At 39.0% G+C, this 14,045-nt stretch overlaps 2 protein-coding genes across 7 annotated transcripts in view; one reads left to right on the forward strand and one right to left on the reverse strand.

The window, feature by feature from the left end:
* Window positions 1-7,463, reverse strand: part of prex1 (phosphatidylinositol-3,4,5-trisphosphate-dependent Rac exchange factor 1) — an 83,830-nt gene extending 76,367 nt beyond the window's left edge. For both annotated transcript variants that reach the window (XM_066643425.1, XM_066643423.1), the window contains exon 1: window positions 7,042-7,463. In XM_066643425.1, coding sequence (XP_066499522.1) covers window positions 7,042-7,179 — 138 coding nt within the window. In that variant the 5' untranslated portion in view covers window positions 7,180-7,463. The remainder of the gene's footprint in view (window positions 1-7,041) is intronic.
* Window positions 6,783-11,566, forward strand: tmem81 (transmembrane protein 81). Of its 5 annotated transcripts, none has more exons than XM_066643428.1 (3): window positions 6,783-6,877; window positions 9,091-9,295; window positions 10,551-11,566. In XM_066643428.1, the coding sequence occupies exon 3, from the start codon at window positions 10,565-10,567 to the stop codon at window positions 11,369-11,371; it is 807 nt and encodes a 268-aa protein (XP_066499525.1). In that variant the 5' UTR covers window positions 6,783-6,877; window positions 9,091-9,295; window positions 10,551-10,564; the 3' UTR covers window positions 11,372-11,566. The 5 variants fall into 5 exon arrangements, with proteins under 5 accessions (XP_066499525.1, XP_066499524.1, XP_066499523.1 ...); XM_066643427.1 differs by lacking the exon at window positions 6,783-6,877 and adding an exon at window positions 7,490-7,627; XM_066643426.1 differs by lacking the exon at window positions 6,783-6,877 and adding an exon at window positions 7,491-7,627 and having other exon boundaries at window positions 9,118-9,295.
* Window positions 11,567-14,045: the final 2,479 nt, after the last annotated feature.

A 14,045-nucleotide genomic window follows, 5' to 3' on the forward strand; every position in this document is an offset into this window, starting at 1 on the left:
CAGTTCTTGCTTTTCTACTTAGGTTTTCCACTGAATGGTTTAAAGGAGGCGTTTATTATGGTTACTCTACATTAGTTTTATTGCCAAAGTTGCCTCAGAATGAATGGAGGTAAACATGATGTCATGACTTTTCTACTAGGTTTATTTCATTCCTACAACCACAAGCCATACCACCATGACCTGGTAGCATCTGTACCCATCCATCAGAACTGCAATGCATAGCCGTCATGCTTCCTTCAGCCAGGCAAACGGCTCATCCGTCAGCCTTGACCGTAACGAGACTGGACAGGTCAGTGCATATTTTAACCCCACCCATGATAGTGGTTTCCACACTAAACAGGAACAGGAAAATCCCGTCCATCTGCCAGCATCTGCCAAAGCCACCAAGATCTCAGGAGTCAGAGGTTCCACGGCCAGACTCTGCCCACACTGACCACTGGGGCAATTCCCTTAGGACACTTCAGGAATTCCTTTGAGAGAAAGAGGCCAAGGGGTCAGTCCAGCAGTGTGTGGATTCTCAATTTACTGCTGTCCCCTTCTTTGTAAAACAGGCCAGTCTATCAGCAGCCATTGTCTGGTGTTGTAAGGAAAATATTTGCTGTTGTTTCATTTTGAGTGCAAACCAAATCAAGCATCTAAAGTGTGTGAGAAAACACTGGCATTCTACAAGTAAAGTTACAAATGGGAATCCAGCCTCTCTGCATACATGACAATGTCAAGGGTCAATTGACCAATTCAATCCACACAAATCCTTTGCCACCTGAACCACTAAACAGTTAATACAAGAAGACAGAATAATGTTCACAATAACCTTAGAAGTGCAGGGTCATGCAAATATTAATTTCATGACCAAGGTAAAATGTAATCCTACAAATTACAGTCACGGTTTATTGTAGCCTTGAGGTCATTCTTTAGAAAATCCTGTTCTACTACAACCAGCATACCTCCCAGCAGGCCGATAACATTCATAATGTACAACACATGGCACTAGCACGTCAGCTTGTTTGCGAAAGGTGAGGAGGGATCAGACAGGTGTGTCCATCCTGTGTGTCTGAGCACCCTGGCAGTGAACCATGCGGATCTGATTCAATTATCAGCATCTAGTCAACTTGTCTGAATTTACAAAATAGCACCCGCAAACATTTGTACAGAGGTTTACAAGGAATAAAATGTTCCTAACAGATTTGAAATAAGATTTTGGTATAAGCAAGTACACAGGGTTAATTGCATATAACACCACAATATAGCCCATTTTAAATCAACAACAACATTACCTATCTACCTATTCAAACTATAGGGAACAGAGGGAATAACATTCATGTCAAAATCACACAATTATCACAAGTGGACTTGTGATTTATTTCTTGCTGTTTATGTGGTATTTATCAATGGAGACGGGACAGTCATATTTGATATTTCACAGTTATCAACAAACAATCATATCAGTGAATTAAGTACAGTTTAATTACAACTATTAATGCCTGTTTCATTTTTGACAATGAAATTTAATTGGTTGACATGTGTTATAAAAAATGTAAGCTCCTAAAATGTGGGATTTGCATATGTTTTTCTTTTTACATAGCTCATATGATTCTACCACTGTTTTTCTGTCTTCACATGCCCTCTTCCCTTTGATATCAGAATAAACATAAAATTTAATTAACACATAGCAGGCCTTGGACAACGGAATGTGATATCACACACATTATTATCAGATACCTGCTGTGACAGTAACTTAAGGAGCTACACAAGGCTTCACAAGCCAGCCATTCTATTCAAATGAACAGGTCACTTTAGAACACTCAAACACCAAAGGCCTTGGTTATCAAAATGTTTGCAGAAGAAAGAAAGATTATTTTACTAAGTTCAAAAGCATCTACAGACCTCCACATGCTGACAAAGTAACATACTCAAGGTATCTGTCCATATGCAAATAAACATGACCAACTGACAGCTGAAGCCTCAGCCTTCCAACTAAACTCCAATGGAAGGATTGCTTGACAAGATCATGCGTAGACCTTATCTGAAAACAAAAAGATCAATCAATTCTGCAGTCCTTCAATCAATCACAGTCTGCCTCAGTGCCCAGAGACACAAACCAATTTATTTAATAAAATGAATGCATAAAATAGCAAACACTCATGCAAATGCAGAATTGTCAAAATTGATTCCATTTTTGATTGAAATTATTCAACAATGGCAAAAAAGGATAGTGTCTGCATAGCTGCACTTAGGATCAATTAACTGCAGATTCCTAACATTCCTTGTGCCAACTTGTACCCTTGAGAATGGGCTTACAACACCACATGACTTCAAGACTCTTCAATAAGCTGACATTTCCAGACAGGGCACAGTATAACTGGTGGAACTTAGGCAGCAGCAGTAGGCCAGTTCTATTCATGTGGCTGAAATCCAGGCGATAGGCTCTACTATTAAGACCTCTGCCTCGATTGACACAGGTGCACAACCACACTAGGTCTGGCCTCGTGTTAAAACTTCACAAACACTTGCACTGGAAAAACTGGGTGAGGTCCAATGGGGTCAGCTTATTTTCTTTGTAATTCTGCACTCACTGAAGAATGAATGGTTAGATAACAAGCTTCTTTCGCTTTTGTGCCAGATCAGCTCAGACAAAAATGTAGGCATCAATGGAAATCTGATCTGAACAACAGTGTGGCAGTTCCATTGGGATTTTGTCAATGATAGATAAATAAATTGAAAAGGCTATATATAAAATTCCTTAAACAAAAGTCTATACTCCTAAATGGGAACAGGATACAGGCATGTACACCCCGAAATTATTAAATTAGTGCATTTACATTGATGGTCTGAAGTACATTTTAAATCTAATAACATATGACAATAAAGGTTGGGTTAGGCTTGAAGTGGTCAGCACAAACACATAAGCTTAATATAATACCTAGGTGTCTTTTCTTTACTTTTAATGTTGTTGATCAGATGAAGACAAGTAGGCTATTGTGTCCCATGTTTACTTCCTCAGTTGTGTATTGGAGATGCAACTGCTGCCAGTGACTAAAAGCATTGAGCAAACTGCATGCCTACATCATCACACACTTAAAATTTTCTTACACGGTTTAATATTCCACCAAGAATTCCACCAGAAATAATGCTGACAACACTGGTTTGTCAATATATAATGTACGGATGGTTATGCTACCATAACCCCATTTATAGGAGGCGCTCTCAGCTAGGCCACACACTTTGAAGGTGGCCAGCTTTGTTAAAGCAGTGTGTGTCAGTACAGAGGGGTAATTGGGCTGGCTATTTTTAAGCTGAAACCTTAAACTGGTGCTTCCTCCCCTGCAAGGATGCAACCCCCAGAACCAGAAGCAAAGAGCAGGAAGCAGCAGGTTGACTTCCTTCGTCTTCTTTAGAGCAAAGCACTGCCATCCTGTTTGGGCATCCGCTCCTCTTGAAGAGCACAGCTGGGGCTGAGGTCTCAACACCAGCTGGACTGAGAGGTGGGGGAGCAACTTTCTCAGCAACTGGTGCACTGTAAAACAGAGGGGGGCACGCAGAGAGCAACTGACCTGTTGAATTAGGTACATATGCCTGGCCCTCAGCTTGCTCGCTGTACCACATAATATAAACATGACACATCCAATTTAGTTGATTTGCTTGAAAAATAAAAGGGGGACATGGGGGGAACTGCTACAACTTATTTGCAAGTAAATACAAGCAAACAGGAGATGCAATCCTGTGTCCTCGATTTCTGTCCATGGAAGTGGCTACGAAGCAGAGAAAAATACAAACTTTAAACATCTACATTTGGCCAGTAACCCAAAAGAGTAGGTGCTAACTTTAAAAGCTCTTTAAAAGACCCCAAGCCCTAAAATGTTGCTCTAATCCAATGTCAATCTCTAATCATTGATCAACTCTTATCTCTGAAAATAGACAAAATTAATATGTGGGGAAACAAACTTTAATGTAAAACTGTGTAATGTAATTATTACAAATCATTTTCACTATTTTTGTTGATCAGTTAGCATTTTTAGAAACTACCATAAAAATGAATGAGGTTTAGACTTGACAGCAACAGTACTAAGCTGCAGCATGTAATCCTTACTGTCCTCCTCCAGTCTGAAATCCATCCTCTATGACTGAGGGTGTTGGCCCTAAAACTGTGCTTTCAGACACCCATCGGCTGTTATGTCAGTTCTTTGTGTAATTACTGCCCCTTTCTTTCACTCTATGATAATGTGACATTTTCATAGTGTGGACAGCTTAAAATGTCCTTGAGGAATCAACAATAGAGTGACAGAGTGCTGTTCCAAATGAAAGCACAAAGTATAAAATTATCTCTGAATAAAAACAAATAATAGATAAATATGTGTACTATTCAAATTGATATGATTATCATTAGCTTTATAAAGAAATGCTAGCCAAACAGACTCAAGGAAAGCGTGGGTGGGGGCTTTCTGTGTGTGGATCAGGACCCAGAGGCCTCTGTTATTGTTTGCTTTGGGTTGAGAGACACTCTTTCATTACCTGCTCTGAGACACAATCGCACAGCTGGATACGACACAATCAAGGGAAAGCAAAACACTGCTGCCTACGATCATTTTCAACTGATGTCTGAACAGGCGTCTCACTTAACGTATCACAGGCAGAGGGGATCTTGACTAGAAGCTGTCACACTTGTCAGCGAGGAGTAATTTGATTGGCATTCACACTTTCTCAAACAAGTGCCAATGGCTTCTGGGACGAGTAAATGTCTGCTGGTCCTAGGGATACAAAAAACAACGCAAAAAAACAACGCAAACACGCTTTTGTCTTCTAGTCACTGGATATATACCCAACCACACTACCCATGGATACATAATGAATACCAAGAGAAGTAAAGATGCAAAGAAGAAAGGTAGGGCTAACTGACAACTTGTACATTAAATCGAATTAAAGTACATCACCTGCAAACCTATCACTTTAGAGACATCTTACAGCAACTACTGTGAAAGATGTGTAAAGCGAATAACCATCCTAGTGTACACTGTTAGGTCAAGTCTGCCCAACACATAGGCTAACTCAAATGAGTATATTTTGCCCAAGCCAAAGACACCAGCAGCTCTATTTAACAAAACAGTAGCTTGATTACAAAGCCCTTGCAGCTACAGCACATTAACAGCCCAATATGTTTATGGAAAATTGGGCCAAGTCTGATTGTTTTTTCTTTCTTAGGACTGGGAGGCTATCAACCTCTCATTGGCATGTATGCAAAGCCTCTTAAAACTACAAAGCCTTTTGATGTTGTAAAATTTATCCTCCAGATCAATAGGCTTTGCACCAGGACCAGTGCCAGCTTGACATGTTGGAAATGCACAGTGGAATGTATAGCACAGTCCACCCTATAATTCACTGCATTTATGTGAGACCATGTATACAGATGCAAACTGCACCGGGGTTCAAGATTCTTCTGATCTCAGATCCAGACAAGTGATGTTAGGCTGTGATGCAAAGCAGAACAAGAAAATACATGTCAGGTTTTACTTTAATTATTCTTGCAACTTTCTACCCTTCTATCTACCTTTACTTTATTGCAAAAGAAATCAGATTGCAGAGTGGCTTCTGCTTCTGTTTAGAGCTACACCAATTTACCATATCACAGCACTTAAACAGATAGCAGTGTTAATGAAAATGATACTCTTATTCACAGATCAATAAAACATTCATTTTTTCCTCCATGGTGTTAGGAAACTTCATAGTGGCAGGGATTTAAGAATTACTATCTGATTGGACCAGCAGAGATATATATGCCAGAGAGGCATATCCTTGCAAGTGACAGGACTGGACTAAATTTCTGAAAATTACACAGCAGTATATGTGATAAGCTTTATATATTAAAAATAAAAAAACAAGGAGAAAGTGGCTGCTCTTCTTGAAAATTTAAGGAATTGTTAAGACCTTTGCAAATGTGCCATTTAAGATGGTGAGTTAAACAGTGGCTACATTAGGAAATAGCACATAGCTACACATTAAAGGGCAGATAACAGAAAACAAATACTCATTGCTCTGATTAAATAATGTTGATGTCATATGCCATGTATTTACATTTCTAAATGTGTACTGCTCAGTCCATCTAGTCCATGTCCAGAACCAAAGCTGCAAAAACAACTAGCCTTGAATACTATGATTTTGTGATGTCACAAACCCCTACACATTGGTTCATATCTGCAGATTATCGCTGACCAAAACCAAAACCCAGTATTTCAAATAATGTACATTTACATTCCTAAATTTTAATACAAGTTTCTCTATTAAAATGTGATTAAAATTCATTTTAAGCATGAAAATCTCACGCAATGTATACAGTATTCTAGATTTTCAAATTATGCACAAAAACGGTACAAACAGCCACAATAACCAGGTTGCTGCTGGTTAAACCATTTCTAAGTAATCAGGAGTGAAGCCGAGACTGCCTGCTGACTGAGAAACAACGCAAGACAGCCAATCACAGCAGAGGTCGTTTGCATATAGAATATCAGTCACAGGGCAGTGACTTATCCGCACAGTAACACAAGCCTATTTAATTCAAATGAGGGATTAGAAATGGTAGTTTTAAAAAGAACGATGCTTATTTTTGGTATGACAATGCACAAACATTTAGAAGTGGACTGTGGGTGGAATGAAACAAATGCAGAATATGGGTCTTTTAGCGTCACATAATGACCATATCAACTCTTTTTCAAGCTCACGACTGTAGTGTTAAGTAACAATGCTGAAAGTCAGTCAGAGAAGAATGAATCAATGACTCGAGGGAGGAATACCTGCTTTCGTGCTGCTCCTCTAGTCTACTCTTACAGGGTCGAGCTGCAAGGAGATTGACCGTTACCTGACACGGCACCATAACACCATTTTATAGGTAATAGAAAATAACCCAAGACCGGTGAATTCGTGTGCTGTTACAGAGCTCTTTACTCAATATTTAGCAACCGAGACCCAGGCAAAGCCAAAAGCTGCAGCCCTTTAAACGACACTGCGCAAGGAACGGAAGAAAACAGGCTTAGAAAACAAAACAAACTTTACCGACTGCAGGAAAACGAGGGTCCTCACGTAATCTCGCTCCGTGTTCAGAATCTCGTTCAAAACGCAGAGCCTCAGGCGGAGCTGGCGGTCCGAGTCTTTGGGCTGATCCGCGTTTTCTTGAAGACTGTCCTCCTCCATGTTTCTCGTTCACCGAGCCCCCTCTCAGGGACACAACTCCACAGAAATCCCACCGAGAGCGATGCCACTTGCTCGCGAAGCTGTGTATTTGCGAGTGTGTTTTCAGTCCATCTCCCCTCGCGTGGCACCCACCGCTGGGGGAGAATGCGGCAGTTTCTTCTTAAAAAAAACAACAAAACAAAACAAAAAATAAAAACAACAACAGAAAAGCCTCTGTCTCGCTTGAGGATAACTTAAGGGAAAGTTCAAATACTCCGCGCGAGATTAGCGGCACACGAGCGGACCGTTAAAAACGTTGTTTTTGTTGTTTTATAAAAACATGTAGAAGCGTTACTCCGACTTGCTGGGGTCCAGTCGGAATGACCCTCGCTGAGTCTCCTCTGAAGAAATTCACTGCTCCTCCTCGGTTAAGTGAAAAACAGAAGCGCTACCTTCACATGGTCTAACGGTACGAGCTCAAGGCTAACACCGAAGAGCTACACGGTAATGAGAGGTATAAAAGTTAAGTCCGGAGAGAAGGACAGCTCGGTGAGGAGTGGGAGTAAATCAGTCTCACACAGAGAGAACGGTGTTCCTCTCTCTGAGCTCCGTCTCCTGTTTGCTCTGAGCGCCGCAGCCTTACTCTACACTTCTGTTTTCAGTTGCGGTGGGCGATACATCCTAGTTACTTGTCGATCCGATACCAAGCAATACCAATTACCGATACTACTAGGGATTTTTCGGGACGGTGTTTTAAACAAAAAAAAAAATGTTACATTTAGAGAGAGTCATGCAATTTCAACGAAAATACACGAAGTGTAATTTTACAGAATAAAGTCAGTTTTCATTCAAAATATAGCAAAAATTCAACCAAAAAATTGGGATATTTTGAGAATGCACTTAATACTTAAGGAATAAAATGCAACACAAGGAATACTTCAATAATGTTGTAATGTTATGAGAATAAAGTTCCATTATTTCCAGATAAGTTCACAGATACTCGATAAAATCAGATGCTGGTGTGTCAAGAGGTTGTGTAACGTTTATTTATTTTTACATGTATTTCACATACTCTAAATCCTTCATTTTAATATGCTGATTATTTGCTTTAACAATACTACTGTGCATTTACTGGAAATAATGGATCCTCAATTAGGATTTGCCCGTTTATACAAATATATGGGAATTTTTAATATTACATCACGTTTTTCTTCAAAAATTATGACTATGTTCTCAAAATGCGGACTTTACTCAAGCAATAAAATTTGTCCCAAGCGGCCACATCTGACACAGTCAAGTGAAGGCCTAATTCAGTTAGGTTTTGTAGATATCTAAAGGCAGGAAAACCTGTTGATGCTAATTTTATGAGTCCTGAGGGGATGGAAGAAAAAGGATGTGAGTGCTTACTCTGCACACTTCAGTGCTAATCTGTTCTGTTGCCAGCTCGATAATTTACTTCAGAGTGCATCCTGGGGCCAAAAAGGATAATACCCTTAAAATACAGTGCCAGATTTATTTTCTATATTCATAGAGTATCAGAGGGTGATTACAGATGCAGTATAATCTGCAATAACATACACAGCCTGGTGGAAATAAAGGGACATCGTGAGAGCACCTGATGAGAAACTGCTGTCAGAACCTGTTCACATCCTGTTTACACATATTTCTAGAGACTAAAACCAAAAAATCAGTTAACACAAGGACACACAACGTGACCACATAAACCAAAGAGACTCCACCAAATCAGGGCACAGAAAACTGATCAGAATGTTCAGTGATCACCGTGGTGCTTTGAGTTTTTTCTGTAAAATGTTCATTCAGACTGGTTGATTAGAATAGTATAATTTTATATCAGTTAATCACAACATTCACCACATTAGTCTACCAGCCTGAAATAACATGAAATTACAGTATTCCTACTTGTTTCTTCAGAAGTACACATGTAACATCTGTATACAGACTCCATCTAGTGACAGAAGTGATGTAGTGCCGACCGCTGTGAAGCCCTTGGCCTCTGGTGAATTGTCTGAGAAGAATTGTCTCTCTCTGTGGGGAAAGAATCAAGAGTATCAGACAGAAATCTAATTCCAGGGCAGGATCCTGAAAGACTGAAATCCTCATTTGAGCAGACATCAGGGTAAGAGAGCTGCTTTTTATCACTGGATTATAGATGAATGAAATTACCAGATTATTGCTTTCAAATATTAAATTGCATGTTTTATAGAAATTACATAAACGAGTGTTATGCATTTTAATCCAAAACTATGCTCCAATGTATGGATTTGCAAATCTGGTGTAGTTGTCACTTTTTATTGTTTTTTTTATATATATCCTGTTGTGCACCAGTTTAAATCACAAAAAAACTTACTAATTTCCATTTTTGTTTTTATTTGATTTTCTCAATATTTTATATATATATATATATATATATCATATAATATGGTAGCATTATTCTACTTTTATTATGTTCTTGTGCCACTTACTGAGCCTGCATTACTCATTTAGGTGTAAAAGTTTATATCACTTCTAACAACTACCAAAAGTGAAACTTGACCTGAACCTCCATGCAGACCTGTTTTAGTACTATGACATTTCAAGCGTAATCATCTCATTTCAGGTCCTGCCACAGCAGCTCAGCACAGTTTAGACTTGACATTTTAAGAATTTAAATGACTTCTTTTGAGGCATTCTAATGAGGACTTGCCTGTGTGCTGTGTATCATTGACTTCCTCATGACCTATCTGCACCCTTTTCCTGCTTTGATTCAAAAGGCCTAGGGGTAGAATCATGGACACGAACATTAGCTAAAGTGACATAATGAAGCTGAAGTTTACTTTTTTACCTAACCTTAAGACAGCAGGAGGACATTTATTAACATACTACCAACTTGAATTTTCCCCAACTGGCTCTGAATGTAGTTACACAACACTCTGGAAACACTGAAATCTGGGAACCTTCCAGACTAATAAGCATAAACATGCTTTTTTGTTTACCAAAGTATTCAAACAGCTCACTCTATCCTGCTGTAATTGGATTCAGCTCACTAGAGGGCAATTACTTTTTGACACCTCAGGCCTGCATATTTAATTACTTCACACTGACAAAGGAGCAAATGTTGGCATCTCAGACTCCATTTACTTTTCACTACGACACAGAATAAACAGAACATATTCAGTGTAACTGGAAAGATTAGGTACAGGACAAATACTAATTCACACAGTACTGGGTTGCCATGTGACTACTTTTCCTAAACATTCTCTTATATAGCCACTGGCAAGATATCTAAATTATTGTAAAATAATATAGATGTGTAAACAAAGTGTCAAAGCTAATTATGCATTATTTTATTGTAAATCTTCACACTTTCATATATATTGTTTTTTTACTATCAGGCAAACTACTAGGGATGGCTTTCAAGTGTACCTGTATAGTACCATTAGTTGTGATATACTGGCTGCTACTTCATTCCTGCAGTGACTGTGTCACTTTAAACAGTGTTGACCTGGACATGCCAGACTTCATGGACACCTGGCTCATCACATATAGCTCACCCTGTAGCACCACTTGTGGACTAGGTCTCCGAACCCAGGAGCTCTGCCCTTTGGAAGCAACCCAGGCCAACGGTACGGCTTGCCATGTTCGCCAAGTCCTGTGCCTCGACAGTTGGCAGTGCGGCCTGCAGACACAAACTGTTGCAGCTGGACAGCACCTAGAGCTAGACTGTCTGGAGGAAGTCATGGAGGTCCTTGGGCCTTTCTCTTTGATGGTCTCTTGGCGTTTTGCACGAGGTGTCATTACCACAGACGAAAATTTGTTTGTGCGGCTTGAAGTTCCAGGACTGGACAGAGTGGTACTGGACCCAGTGAGAGAGAAAGACGCCGGGACATACTGCTGTGATGTACAGGACTCTTCCTTCCGCAGAGTGAAGAGAATGTATAAAGGAGTGAAGGTTATATTGCCACATGTGTTGAGCTTAGACTACACTAAAGGTTTGAAACAGTGGGAGAAACCTGGTGGCATGAGGCCAAATATATCTCTGGCCACAGGGAAACTTTATTCACGCAGCACAGTCCAAAATATGGTTCTGGTCAGCATAGCCACATCCATGGCCATAGCTGTGATCATCTTTATTTGCCTCAAAACCTTTTCTTACTGGAAGAGGTCTAGCAAAAAAAACAACCCAACTTCTGATGCCCATTTAGGAACAATCTAATAAACTATGCCTCTCACCCACAATGTGTTAAGCAGTGTTGGGGTAGTGTAACATTCTCTTGTGTCATAATACTCACATTTCACAGTAGGGAGGAACTGCAAGTGAGGATATGTCTTGGATTACATGGCTTTACATGGTGTCACATTTCTAAGTTCCCAAATTCCATCAAGTCCTGTTAAAGGAGAATCAGGTATCCGAGACACTAGTGAATCAATAAATAATTCTAAACCAGATCTATGAACTGTTCATCTACATAAGGCACAACACAAACACAATTCATAAAAGGCAACACACTGTAAACCAATTTGCTTTTTTTATTGAATGTTCTTTACAGGTTAATGAGTGCACTCACCACAAAACTCCAAATAACCAGTGAAAAGGTGCTCTACAAAGTGTAGTTCAAATCTACAAACATCTCAAACGTAAGGCAGAGAAAGGCCTAGTTTTCCCATCTCACAGTAGACTGCAACAATAATTAATTCAGGTGTCATATTTACAGACAATGGAAGTAGGACTATGCTTTTAGATTAGATTTTGCATTTGAAATGAACAAAGCTGCAAACACGTTTGTCCATTTTCAGTATACCCTCTAATACAGAACAACTTTCTGAATGAAGATTTGAGTTTGAATAAATAAGCCCTTCGTCATTCACAACCCAGAGCCTTTTAAATATAAATATATATAGGGTTGGTTGCAGACGGTCCAACAACTATATAAATATTCTGAAATATTCAGAAGGTCTAACCTACTTTATGCTGTGTAAATAAGCAAAGTCCACCAGTGTGTATGTAAAACAAGCTTGGGTGTATTATACACAATGAAATATAAATCAAACCTGCACTGTCCACCCATGAGTAAATATGTAATGTTTCCCAAAAACTCAAGACTAGTTCAACCCTCTAGTAATGAGCATTCAACCCCAATAAGAACAATTCAACTGTTCCATTTGGAGCACCAAACAACACCTTGACGGAAACAGACATACAAAACGTTTAATGATCACAGAGTGGATCAAATTCTCATTATTTTTAGCATTTTGTAAAACTCGAAATGGTGTATAAAGCAGTTAATAGCTGGTGAGGTGAGCTTCTACAAAACAGTGTATATGTTGTGTATAAGAAACACATTCTCTTCAAAAGGTTTATCATTCATAACAAGCAAAAGCCAACTGGTTCTCCCCATCATTTTTTCTCCAAAATAAAGCTGGATTAGGGAGCCAGACACAAACAAGAATATAAATTACAAAATAAAACATTTGCTCTCAATGCCATTCAGATATCAGCCATCAGTCCAGCAGCACTCATGCAAAAGCATGTGGCAGAACAGTTAAACTTCAGAATCAATGCAATGGTGGTCTCACAGGACCAAAATGTATTTACAAATCATGATCCCATACCCAATATTGCTCTTGGAATACAAAAAAATACAGCATTTTGACAATTATAAAATCGTGCTATTTTCATTGTAATGACAGCATTTTTGGATTCGTGAGGACATGCACACAGCTATTGATTAAACTGACAACACCTCTGTATGGCAACACCAGAGATCTGAGCAGCACTGCATTCAAAAGCATATCAATTTCTAAGAGTTTTCCTCCGCTGACATAACAAAATCAATAGACGGTAATAGTTTCTAGAACATGACCAATTGTATAATTTGCTGTAAAAATCTAAAAATTGAAATCTATGCTAATATGAAAAATTCTGTAAGTCAATACTCATTCTGTATTCGCTAAGTCGATGTGGCACACAGCTATAGTGCAGAAACTATTTAATGACACAAACATGCTCGAATAGCAGCTCCACCGTTTGCACAAAGGATTCCGTTTCATCTTTAAGCTGATGAAGGAAGTTTCTGAAAGCTGACAGAGCAAGACACAATGAAGCCACAAGCTTAAAAGCCTTGCATACTTTCTACAATGTCAGATTACATGATCATAATACCATCTGAATGACCTCATTTTCTACACTAATTAGGTTTGCATGACTTTATATAAACATGCCCTTACCATCATTAAGCATTGAGCCATTACCAAAATTTATACAATAATGCATATATCTACTCATAGCCTTACTGGAATGACAATACAGACCGTTACTTTCTTATTGTAACTAAATGCTGCTAGCCATCTGATTATTCATTAGCAAAGAACACAACATTTAAACATTGACGGATTTAATGCTGTGTTATAGGCAATTATGTCCAAACAAGACATTCTAAAATATCCAGCACAAATCAAGATGCATAACCAGGATTCATAAATTGTGATCAAAGTCACAAATCTTTGGTAAAATATTGCTTTGCTACTAAAACATGCTCTGAAGCCCAGTATCAACATGGAAGACGACAGGGTACATAACCATCTAACAGGCAAATTCAACACATTGAGTTATGAATATCATTCTGTTAATGCTAGAGCTACATGGAATTGTTCTTAGTTGAACAGGGTAAACATGAACAGCAAGCCCTTGTAAGAAACTGTGATTTTGCAGTCTAAGTCTGTATACCAGGTAAATGACTAAAAATTAGTAATTGAAACATATTAGGCTGGTCAAATGTTTCACTTGGTCGCTATCACTGGCTGGTGTACTGTGGAAAACAAGAAAGGAACTTTTCGTTCAGTTTGCAGGCCTTAGAGAGAATTTACTTGTGACGTTTTGCTGGTGTAAA

The sequence above is a fragment of the Hoplias malabaricus genome, chromosome 14 (assembly GCF_029633855.1).
Source record: "Hoplias malabaricus isolate fHopMal1 chromosome 14, fHopMal1.hap1, whole genome shotgun sequence".
NCBI classification, from domain to species: Eukaryota; Metazoa; Chordata; class Actinopteri; order Characiformes; family Erythrinidae; genus Hoplias; species Hoplias malabaricus.